The sequence below is a fragment of the Pocillopora verrucosa genome, chromosome 14, assembly GCF_036669915.1.
Source record: "Pocillopora verrucosa isolate sample1 chromosome 14, ASM3666991v2, whole genome shotgun sequence".
Lineage (NCBI taxonomy): Eukaryota > Metazoa > Cnidaria > Anthozoa > Scleractinia > Pocilloporidae > Pocillopora > Pocillopora verrucosa.
This window is the reverse complement of record NC_089325.1, coordinates 19,972,783-19,985,776: the sequence shown is the minus strand read 5'-3', so window position 1 is coordinate 19,985,776 and position 12,994 is coordinate 19,972,783. Positions and strand designations below refer to the sequence as shown.

Genomic DNA, 12,994 nt, shown 5'->3' with positions numbered 1-12,994 from the left:
TATATTGCCTTTATTTGGCATTTGTCACTTTCACATTTAGCATGCATGCTATTGTTGTGTGCATTTACTGATGCATTTGTAGTAAACAAATGGGTTGTTTCCATGGGGTAATTTTCACTTCCAGGGACTGTGTGTAAAAGCCTTTCCTTTAAACAGTCAATATCACGTTCAGAATGCTTTCCTTCTCTTAGACGGTTAAGCACCTCTGCACTGTTTATCATCTTTTTGCCTCATTATGTCTGTTAATTCAAATAAACTAAAAAAGTCTGCCCACAAATTAGATGCTAAAGTACTATAAGATGTGTTTGGATTTTCAAAAATCCATCTGTCAAAAACAGGTTTTAACTGGAACAGATCTCCAACAGTGATCACAGTTATTCCTTCGAATGGTTCCTTGTTTCCCATTATCTGTTGTAACCTTAGATTAAGGAAATTGAACATACCACTTCCTACCATTGAGATTTCATCAATGAATAGAACTTTTAGTTTTCTTAATTTTGTTCTTATTGTGTTAAGTCTGTCACTATCAAGTGTACAATATTCAAATCCCTGCTGCTGCATGTAATGTATTTCCTTTGATGTTGACTGCTACTTTTCCTGTTGGAGCTGCTTTAATCACATTGATCTCATCGGGGTTTTCACCTGGTATGCTATTTACATACCTTATCAGTGCTTCATACAGTGCATTTGTAACAGTGGATTTACCAACACCAGCACCACCTGACAAGAAAAGTCTGAGAGGGTCATCGCTGGTTTTTACTGAATGTAATTCATGATAAAAGAACTGTCTTTGTTTTTCATTCAATGAGCGAACAAGCTTACGATATTCGTCATTTGAAATGCGTTTTACAAGAAGCTCCTCTTGGTCATCACATCTAGGGAAAATGCCTATGTCATCATGCAAGTCATATTGGCTATGTTGTTTATTATTCCCTGGATCAAAGCAACCAAACAATTCACTTTGTTTTTGCTTTGTTGCACCGTCTTGCTCATTAATATGTTGTGCATTTGGAGCAACACTGTCATAGATCATATTTTCCAAATGATCATTGTCTAAATCCTCCATAGCTTTATCTAATATTTCACTGTGATATTCATAGTTTTGTCTGTTACAGAGAACTAGTTCATTGAGCTGATTAAATCGTTCTTGATACGTTTCACAATCTCTTAGCAGATCTGTGTTCTCATTACGCCAAAGAGAATAAAGCATAAGCTGCTCTCTGTAATGATTTTCAGGATCTTTGCTTATATGGAATCGGACAGATCGAATAATTTTAGGTTTTGTTCTCTTAAAAGGTTTCATACCACCCTTCATTTTGAGCTCCTGTTGTTCACTTTGTTGTTCATCCATATTATAAGGGTCATCATCAATGGTGTTCACATCATAAAAAGCTTCTGGCATAAAGTCGTCAGAGCCTATATCAAACTTATCACCATAAACAGTGTCCGATTCATTATCCTTTACACAATTGAACCACGCAACAAAATCAGCCAAACAAATGTTTTCTAGCTGTTTTGGTCGTCTTTGGTAGCGCTGAATGATGTTATCAGATTCTATTTCATATGAGTTATCTGGTAGCTCCTTGATCTTGTCTAATTTCTTTAACAGGAATGTCCTTTCATCAGGATGGGAGGTATTCATGAACTGATAGTCACGTGTAGATCTTCTCATCGGCATTTGTAATACCAAGTGTGCAGCCTCTTGAGTACTTATTTCTACAGCATTTAGAAATTTGTTTCCAATGTGCCTCACTTTTTGAGTGATATCTCTGTTGCCTGACTTAACTTCTTCAGTAGCTTCTTCCAGAAGCCTGCTCATGTCTCTCTGCCCTTTTGTAATGTAAGATAAAATATAAGTTGCACAGGCATAAGGATCTAGGACATATTGCATATCCATGTTTGCCCTCTATGCTTTCAGCAATTGTGTGTTGTAATTATTTATAATAATAATAATAATAATAATAATAATAATAATTTTATTTATATAGCGCTAAAATCCAATAATTGTCCCAAAGCGCTACCTAATTACAAAATAAAATATAAAAAATATAAAATATAAAATATCTACAATATACAATATAATTCAAATATAGCCTAAGTTATCTACTATATAAATCAAAAACATCTCAAAACAAAAGGAATCTCATAACCTATATGCTAACTTAAATAAAAAAGTTTTAAGGGATTGCTTAAAAGTTGCCACTGAAGCATATTTCCTAATCTCTAGAGGTAAATCGTTCCACAATTTAGGTCCTGCAATAGAGAAAGCTCTGTCTCCATATGTTTTCAATCTGCTTCTTGGAACCACTAAATATTCTTTACATGAAGAACGCAATGACCTAGAGTATGTTTTAAAATTCAAAAGGTCAGAAATATAAGAAGGTGCAAGGCCATGAAGGGCCTTGTATACCAATAAAAGGACTTTAAAAGTTATTCTAAACTCAACTGGTAACCAATGAAGATAAATTAGAATAGGAGTTATATGAACATGCCTCGGTGTCAATGTGACAACACAAGCTGCAGCATTCTGAACTGCCTGTAGTCTAGCTAACAGATACTTAGGAAGGCCATGTAATAAAGAATTACAGTGATCAAGTTTCGAACTAATAAATGCATGGACTAAGATTTTACATGTATCTTGGCTTAAGTACTTGCGGATTTTAGCAATATTTCTCAAATGATAGAATGATGATTTACAAATGTTCTTAATGTGCTCCTCAAAACTAAATATGCTATCAAACTGAACCCCTAAATTACGAACAGAGTCACGAGGTGCAATGCACTCAGAACCAACAGTAATGTGACCGATGTCAGGCATGGGATGGAATCTGGAACTGATGACTACAAGGTCCATTTTGTCCTGGTTTAGTTTAAGATAGTTTCTTATCATCCATTCATCAATGTCCCTCACACAGCATTCCACTCTCAACTTCACTTGTTGGATGTCATTCAAGCTGGTAGATTTAAAGGAAATATATAATTGGGTGTCGTCAGCATATAGATGGTATGATAGTCCATGATCATTTATTATGTCCGCAATAGGTGATGTGTATAACAAATACAACAAAGGGCCCAGAACTGATCCCTGAGGGACACCACACTTCAATGCACGTTGTGAAGAATGACTATTCCCAACTTTAACAAACAGCTTACGTGAAGACAGGTATGATTTCAGCCACTTAAGCACAGTTCCTTGAAAACCAAAACAAGTAGACAGCCTTGTCACGAGAAGAGTATGGTCCACCGTATCAAACACCGCCAACAGATCCAAAAGTACCAGTATGACCGACTCATTACGATCTAAAGCACAAAGAATGTCATTTTGAACCCTCAGTAGAGCCGTTTCAGTGGAGTGAAATGACTTGTATGCGGATTGAAACGTTTCCGAAAGACCATTAGATGTAATATAGTCTGTAAGCTGGACATATACCACTTTTTCCACAAGCTTGGACACAAACTTCAAATTAGAAATAGGTCGAAAACTTTCATATTTAGTGAAATCAGCATTATGTTTCTTTAAAGTCGGTGTCATAGCTGCAATCTTCAAGACATCAGGCATAACTCCAGTAGATAAAGATGTATTCACTATGTTAGTCAACACAGGAGTTAGTAAATTGAAACATTCCTTCATTACCACTGCAGGCAGAGGATCAAGTACACAGGATTTATTAATAGATCTCAATGCAAGTCCCTTGATGTCTTCGTAACTGACATTAATAAAGTCTGAAAACACAGAGTTACATTCCACGTAGTTACCAAGAGTCACTTCATTAGCATCATTACCTTGCGCAGAATTCTTCTCTATTAGTGTGGCATGGATACAATCAATCTTGTCAATGAAATAATCAGCGAAAGAATTAGCTAGTGCATCACTACAAGAAGATGGATACCGTGCAGTTGATTGCTTTTGTAGTAGTTTTGATACTGTATTAAACAAAACCCGTTGATCACTTGAGTTTTCAGTAATGATGGTAGTGTAGTAAGAGGATTTCAACGACTTGATCAAATTATTCACAACGCAGCACTGACGATTATATTCTTGTCGATCAGCCTGCAGCCTGGTTCTTCGCCATTTTCTTTCAAGGCGTCGTCGCTTACGCTTCTCTACAGATACCTCATTAGTGTACCACGGAGCAGCAGGCCTAATAGTAACAACTCGGCGCTTGACAGGAGCATGCTTGTCCATTATTGATCTTAATAAGGTGTCATACTGTTGAACTAGATGATCGAGATCGCTGGATGGGTCGATGACGAGAGGGCAGTCAGCAACATCACTAAGAAACGACTCCACGTCAAGAGACCAAAGCTTCCGATAGAAGATAACTTCCTTCCTAAACTGGGGCTTTCTTATGGAGACATCACACATTACCGCCAAATGATCAGAGATGTTAGGATCATAGACTTTGATATTATTGAGCATGTTATCATCAGACTTATTTATAAGTAAGTCAAGAGTATGGCCATTGCGATGAGTCCAAGCACAGACACGTTGTTTAAGGTCAAAAGATTCCAAGATGTCAGTAAAACGTTTGGCATTTACATCATCTTGACAATCCATATGCAAGTTAAAGTCACCAGTAATTAGGACTCGATCAGAAGACTCCACAGTTACAGATTCAAGTAGATGTGAGAATTCCTCAAAAAATCGATTGAAAGAGGAATTATCAGGTGGACGATAGATGACTAAGATCCTGACACTATATAGGCTCCGAAGACGAACATCCATGATTTCAAATGTATCATAATCAACTGTTAATGAAGTGTTGATGTTCAGCACATCCTTAAATAAGATACCAACACCGCCTCCTCTTGTTTCCTGGGAACATGTAGGAATCTATAACCTGTTGGACACAGTGTTCCAATCTCAACATCATCCATATTATGTGGTCTCAGCCAGGTCTCAGTAAAAGCTAGAATATCTACATCAAAATCCACCACAAAATCTTTAACCTCCATTGTCTTATTACGCACGGAGCGTGTGTTCAGTAGAGAGAAATTTAAGCAATGCGATAAACCATTTTCACTGTATGGAATTTGCGCAGAATTTTGTGAAGAGACTTCAGGCCCAGGATGCAGATGTAAATCACCACTAACCAATAGAGATATTACCATGGAGTTAAAAGAGGCCGTAGTATTACTGTAATATTACTTATTTCTGATGGCAGTCTCTTCAAAAATAGGATGCTGCACTTTATTGTGTGCCTTAATGCTAGTATGTAACTTTCCTCATGTAATCGTAATTTCATTGGAAATTGCTCAAAAGTTATATCTTCACCAAATTTTATACAGTCAAGTTCATCTTTAACTTTCTTTGCATTTTCTTTGACGTTTTTTGCTTCTCACTGTCAAAATGTCATATTCTTGAAGTGGTGTTAAAATAACAGTTTGTCGCATTGGCGGCAAGGGAAAGTTCAATCTGCATACTTTCTGTCCCATTTTCTTACAAGTCTTAGCATGTCTATGCAGTTGTTGATTGACAAGTTCTTCCATCTCACTAGTACGAGCTATAGACGACGCACACCAGCAATAGGTTTTCACTTCGATTTAATGTCTCACCATAGTTACGTAATTGCCAATGTGGTTTCTAAATAGATGAATAAAATAAAATTACTCAGGGAAATTGAACACAAGGAAGCATTAACTAATAAGCAAACACAACTAGAATAAAGAACGTACCAGATGTGACGGGATAAGGGCCGTAGAAGTGAAACTTGACCGCAAAACTTGACTGACAACAGACAACTGATAACTAACTCGAACAATGTGACTCGCAGACTGAATTATAAATTAGCATGCAGAGCGCGAAATAACTAATGTTGACAAGGTGGCCTGGGTCGAGGGATGGTTTTTACACCGGCCCTGAATAAGGGCTACTAGCCTTATTCTAATAAAAAAAACCAAACCTATACCTAAATACCATAAATTACGCAGTTCATAATAATTTCGTAGTCATGGAATTCATGACAGTTCATTCACAGAGTTCATAGTGTCATAAATTCTGGACTCCTCCGAGGAGACACAGCTCCCTGATGTCCCGTGTGTAGACTGATGTGGCCGTTCTCACTTTAACATGACGTACGTGGCCATGGCTGTCCGGGAACACTTCCTCAATCAATCCCATCAGCCAGTGACCTCTCGGCGACTTCTCATCGACGACGAGAACCAAACCAGATCACCAATGGCCAAGTTACGACGCTGAGAGGTCCATTTTTGCCTTGACTGAAGGGTAGGTAAATATTCTTTCATCCATCTCTTCCAGAATGAATTTGCTAGACATTGCACTTGGCGCCAATGCTTGCTGTACATGTTGTGACTCGTGAAGACATCCAAAGGAAGGCAAGAATTGGACTTAAGAGGCTGAAGTTTACTGGGCGTCAGCATCTCTGGATCATCTGGGTGATCACTGATGGGAGTCAAGGGCCTATCGTTGAGTATCTTCTCCACTTCGCACAGTAGAGTCAACAAGGTTTCATCATTAACCAGCCGCTCTTTTAACAAAGCGCCGAGAATCTTACGCACAGAACGAATTATACGTTCCCAGACGCCACCTTGATGGCTAGCCTCCGGAGGGTTAAATAGAATCGCGATGACTCGTTACGAATGTTCTGTAAGACTACGGTGGAATCAGTCCAGTAGGTTGTATCATGTATGGGGTACTCGAGCTCGTTTCAGATCAGGCAATTTGACTTCACAGCGACCACAGCAGCTGTCAGCTCAAGGCAAGGTATGGAAACCGCTTTAAGGGGGGTCACGCGAGATTTACCAAGAACAAAGGAACAATGTATAGCACCATTGTTGTCCACGATTCTGAGATAGGATGCTGCACCATAACCATATTCGGAGGCATCTGAAAAATGGTGTAACTGAACATTGATGACAGCACCAAACTCTGGCAGCTTGAAGCATCTTGGGACTGATACTGCTCTTAAAGATTCAAGTTCCTTCAGCCATCCATGCCACACAGCAGAATCCTCTTCCGAACTCTCCTCATCCTCAAGACAACCCTTACCTTACCAGGTTTTTGCAGATGAAAAACTGGATGGTGGGGTAAGTACCAAACTGGTGTATCTTTAGCGGGTGTCAGTTCGTCACAGGGAACTTGTCTAGCAAAACCGCTGGAGACATAACCGTTAATAGTGTCCTTGTACTTCTGGAAAAGGTGAGGATCGTGTTGGAAACGCTTCTTCAGATGGCGCAATCTTCCCATTGCAAAGTCACGGTTGTTTGGGAGGCTTACTGACTTGAACTTCCAAGGCAAACCCAGCTGATAATGGCCATTCACAAGTTTCACAGAACTTTCTATTTGGGTTAATGCTCTTTGATCTTCAACTGACATCGTGATCTTTGTGGACATCATTGGCTTGTTGAAATCACTTTTAAACATGGTCTCCATCTGCCGATGAAGTGTTTCGTCGTGTCGTCTTAGCGTATAAAGTTGACACTGAAGGAGTTCCTTTCGCACAAGTTCAATGGTCCCATCAAGGTCCATCCGAGGGGAGTACACACGGCATAAGGTTGGCCACGCCTACCACGCCTCTGGTCGTACACCCAGTGAGCTTCTGGAACATCGCTGCCGATGAGGACCGACTCCGTATCAGATTCTATCCTTGGGAAGTGTATTCCATTCAGATGAGGCCATTGAGCTGTGTCTTCATCTGGTGGACTGCCTTGTGGAAGATGCAAAGTATCAACCGTCCAGACTTTATCCAGCACAATTTCCTTGTCCATCTGCAACCCGCGGACACACAAAGACAACTCGAACCCTTCCGGGAGTCTGACTCGCCATTAACAGTTGCCAACGAAAACTGCTTGGGTTGACCCACTAGCTGGAGTTTATCCATAAGGCTCACATCACATAATGTCACGTCCGACCCAGGGTCGAGTAAAGCATTTGTCATGATCTGATCAAGTTCACCCTTTCCTCTCACGATGACTGGAACTGTTCTTAAACACACATTGTTCTTTCCAGAACCAGTAGCACTACACTGACCAGTCTCCCCGGCCCTGCTGACGGTACTCGTTCTAGTCTCACTAGGTCCACTGGCAGTACTCGTACCAGTCTCTCCCGAGGTGGCTGGTGGGTCTACAGGAGAGCTACCACTGTCGTACTTCTTCTTCTGAACATGCAACATTGTGTGATGTTTCCATCCGCAGCCATTCATTTGGCATCTCATTTTACTTCTGCAATCCATTGCCATGTGACCGCTCGCAAAACAGTTGTCACACAGTCTCACTTGCCTAACAAAGCTCTTCTTCAAAAAAATCAAATTTCTTAATTTTTCGTCCTCGTCAGAAAAAAATGCATTTTTCTCCACAAATAGGTATTTTAGATTGTGAGACAAACCGAAGAGTTAGTTTAGAGCAAAAAAGTTATATCAAATATCTAGGCGTTTTAATTGATCAAAATTTGTCATGGAAAAACCATGTTGACTCTGTTATCGTAAAAATAAGTAAAACAATAGGGATGATTGCAAAGCTGAGGTACTTCGTTCCCTCTACTGTCCTTGTAAATATTTACAATTCATTAATTCTACCTTATATAACTTATGGACTCCTTGCCTGGGGCAATGCGTCAAATGCTTATTTAAACAAGATTTTAGTTCTTCAAAAGCGAGTTTTGCGCCTAATCTATTTCACCGATCGAAGAGAGCATGCCATCCCTTTATTTGCCAAAGCAAAAATTCTGCCTGGTACGTTCCTATATTATGAAGCCGTAAGTAAACTTATGTTTGATGTGCACAACCAGAGGGCTCCCATTAATATTTTGAAACTATTTACTAAAACATCTCATATTCATACCTACAATACTCGATCATCCAAATCGCAGCTCTTTAGTACAAAGTACTCTAGACTTAACCTACAAAAAAAGGCTTTCTCGTGTGTTGGTGTCAAAATTTGGAATAAGATGCCAAAAGAATTCAAAACGTTATCAAAACATTCCTTTAATAAACAAATAAAAACGTCTTTATTTCAGATACTAGATAATGAAGATTCTTATCTTGATGTTGAAAAGATCTCCTCTAAACTTAAGGACTGCATAATTAAAACAAATTGATCCGATTGCTTTCAGTACTAATTTATCTGCTTCTATACTTTATTGAACAACTATTGATGTATTTACCAGTTATGCTTCTCTTTATAATTTAACAATATCTAACTATTTAGTTTTTAATTTTCTTTATATATTGTAAATGTTTGTTGACGATTGACCCACCTCGAATAGCAAATTTGCTATCTGCGGGTCAACATAATCTAAATTATTTTGTAAAAAAAAGAAAAATAAAGTGTGTAAAAGTGTGTTCCTTTCTTCAGGACTCTTTGCTTTCATAAGCTCGCACTTCGACAATCTATGTTGACCAGAGCACAACGGGCAATTGACAATGGGAGGAGTTGCATTTGCAGGAGGACCGCCTGCAACCATCTCGGACTGCATGGTAAAGACACCACCTTTCCTGACTGGAGGCTTAACTTTAGATGAGTTCGTACTTCGATCCTAGTCTGGTATGGAACCAACCGCTCTTCCGTACGTAGTGTTTGCCAACAAAACTTTCTCTTCAACAAACTCAGCTAGATGCCAGAAATTAGGTTCTACGCCAGCTTGGGTTAATGAGCCGGCTCTGTCTGCCCATTTGGACTGTAAATGAACAGGGAGGCATTTCATCACCTTTATGAGATTGTCTGAGCCATTTACATCTGCCTTGTAGCCCATTTGAGAAAGGGTCAGCGCACAATTCTGCATCTGAACAGACAGATCTGACAACCCAGTGACGTCCGTACCTTTAAGCTGAGGACCTTCCACTATCTTCGCGATGTGCGCATGCGCAACAATGTGTTTCTGTCCAAATCAATGATACAAGATCTCCTGGGCTTTCCTGTATCCTGCGTTTGGATCGGAAATTATGGCACAGTTCATAATGGCCTCTCTAGCCTTTCCAGAACAATGTTTTATAAGGTACGCAAGCCTCGACTCAGCGTCAGGTACTCTCTTGGCGATATTGACCTCGAAGTTGTTCACGAACAACCAGTAGTTTAGAGGATTACCATCAAAGGTTAACACCTCTCTTTTGGGCATTTCAAATCCTTGTTGAATCGAGACAGCCATCACTTGCAGAGCCTCTTGTTGCTGCTTCATCATTTGCTGTAACTGTTGCAAAACCGCCAGGTTTTCACCACTGCTGCGGCTGTGAGAGGGACCTGGGTCCCAGGATCGAGTTTTCAAATCCAGCGCTGGTTTCGGATAATTTTGCCAACATTTTTGGGGTCGCATTTGGTGTACAATTCAGCATGTCTCGTAGTAGGATAAGAGTGAGATGCTTCCTCTGTGTTCACCAGCTTTAACTGTGACTTGATACTATGCTTAGAACTTTCGGATGCCTCGAAGAGATCATCAATGACTTTAGCCTTTTCAATTTCTCCTTCTGCGACTAAAATGGCAATCTGACGTTTCAGTTCTTCTTGCAATTTCATTTCAGCTAACTGCTGCTCCATTTGATGTTCCATTTCTTGGCGCTTCAAAAGGTTTTTCAATTCAACTTCGCGACGAAGAGGTTCAGCTTTGGCCTTTCGCGATCTTTCGCTTGCGCGTGAAGAAAATGTGTCCATCTTGTTTCTGCAGCTGAGAAAGAACAGAACCATGTAGGGTTGCCAAGCTGACGGATCATAGCAAACAAATCCTTTTTGCATTTTTGAAAATATGCTGGGCTTCCTCTTAGATTTTTTAGTACTCTAAAACCTTCATCAAGATGTATCAGCTTATTAACATAATCTTCTGAATTTAAGTCACGAGCAGTGTACTTCTTGCCTTTTGTTTTACATTTTCGAAGAGAAATGCTAGCAGTGTCCTGAATTTGCTTGATTTGTAGCTTTTTAAGCTTATAAAACAAATTAGGGACTGATTGTGCTGCTCTTCTGTCTTGACATCTCAATTCCCACTTAGCTATTGTGCTATATGAAACAGGAACCTTCCTTTTTTTGTAATATGCCCTACGTTTTCCACAGAATATTGTGGGAAGTGATAAAAATTCTGAATCTTTATCCATAAATATGCCCAAAGGTTTATTTCCGTCTCCTGGTGCAAAACTTATAATGTTATCACCATTCTCTGCTATTTCTGGTTCTTGTAATAAAGTCTCTGTCACTCCTGAAGGACGTTCATCAACTTCACACCAATTATCATCATCATTGTCAATAGTTTCAGAATTTATAGAACTTGCATTTTCCTTGTCATTATTATTTTCAGTAGTTTGAGTGTTTTTGTCAGAATCTTTTTTAATATTATGAGACACTGGTCCCATTCATCATTTTCTTCAGCCTCTGTGGTGACAGTGTTTTGCCATGCATTGTGAACCTCTATACCTTCACTTTTAAACAACTCACTAGTACTAACAAGATATTTAGCTGCCTCTAATACTTTTTTTGGTCTCACATTCTGAAATTGATAATGATGGTTATAGGTTAGTTTCTGCTTGAGTTTTATTGGGATAGTCTGTGACTCACTTACAAGTCTAGGAAGGGTGTTCACAGTTGAATTAACATCACTTGGTACATTTACTACATTTCCATTAATAGACAGCTGACCGCCTCTTGGAAGTTCACGAATTTGCATAAATGTAATTCGTGGTGATATCAGCCTTTCCTCTAATGGGGTCAAATCAAGCACTGATGGTTTATTGGGGAAACTCATGCCATTTGCCTTTGAAGACTGAGGTAACTTACCCTCTTTTATATTTAAATGACAAGTATTACAAATCCATTCAGTATTGTCAATACTTTTTACTCCCGTAATGCAGGTCTGAACAAGGTTTTTTTGGCAGTTGGTATAATTACTTGTATTGCATTTTCTTACTGATGTTCTATACCACAGTTGATCACAGCAGGTACATATGTACTCAGGACCACAACTTATATTCTTATGAAACTTGGCTACCATGGATGTGCAAGAATTTGCATAATTTTCACCACAGCTTGGCAATACAGCACTGCAACTGTTGGCATTCTTCTGTATATTCATTTTTTGCATATTTTGTCGTTTCTTTCGCATATGTTCTCTTTTAGAAGCTTTACGCTTTTCTGCTCTGTCTACTTCTGATAATTTTAGTGTCTTAGGGTTAACAGTTTGTGCACGTTTCTTTTGTATACATTCTCTTTTAAAAGCTTTACGCTTTTCTGCTTTGTCTACTTCTGATAATTTTAGTCTCTTAGGGTTAACAGCTGGTGCATGTTTCTTTTGCATGAATTCTCTCTTAGTGGTTTTATGATTTTCAATTTTCTTTTTTGGTTCCATATCAGTGTCACTGTCTATACCTGCTTCTGATATGTTTGCTCCCTTTCTATCATCTTTTTCTGCGTTGGCAAATTGTGATTGCTTTTTTTGTGAGAAATGACTTTATATTCTACTTTGTCTTCATGCGAACTGACTGATTTTTGAATTAGCCCACTATCACGTGTTATTTCAGGGGAGCTCAATGCTGGTGTTGTAGACACATAGTGATATTCTTGTATATGGCCAATATAAATATTTGTTGTCTGCCCATATGTATTGACTAGATTTATAACTGTGACAGGGGAAAAATTTGCATTTGAATCTATAATATTGATAGTGACATTCAGAGAATTTGCAACGGCTTGAATTATAATATTATCTGCCCATGTTCCTTGCCTTGCCATATTATGCACATAGTATTGCCAAGACTGTTCATAGTTTCTTTCTATATACAACTCAGGGTAATGCTGAAGATGCTGAATTCCAAGGAAGCATATATACAAATGATACTCAGGGGTGTTATATAGCTGGTATGAGACTGCACGGAAGAAACAGTTCCCATCTCCTAATACATTGACTGGAACTCTACCAAGTTCAGCTAATCTTAATTCCAATAATGAAACTGAATTGACTGATTTGGTACAAGGTACATTCTTGTCATTATTTGTTTGAGTGGAAGGCCCAGGATTCTTCTTTACATCACCACTTATTGTTATTCTGCAATGAGCTACC

At 38.9% G+C, this 12,994-nt stretch overlaps 2 protein-coding genes across 2 annotated transcripts; both read right to left on the bottom strand.

Annotated features, from left to right (window-relative positions):
- Positions 1-541: 541 nt before the first annotated feature.
- On the bottom strand, positions 542-1,678 carry LOC131796214 (uncharacterized). Its single transcript, XM_066161836.1, has one exon. It carries the CDS (start codon positions 1,676-1,678, stop codon positions 542-544), a length of 1,137 nt encoding a protein of 378 aa, XP_066017933.1.
- A 7,815-nt stretch (positions 1,679-9,493) lies between these two features.
- On the bottom strand, positions 9,494-10,132 carry LOC131787416 (uncharacterized). Its single transcript, XM_066161835.1, has 2 exons — positions 9,983-10,132; positions 9,494-9,835 (listed from the first exon to the last, which is right to left on the bottom strand). The coding sequence occupies exons 1-2, from the start codon at positions 10,130-10,132 to the stop codon at positions 9,494-9,496; spliced, it is 492 nt and encodes a 163-aa protein (XP_066017932.1).
- Positions 10,133-12,994: the final 2,862 nt, after the last annotated feature.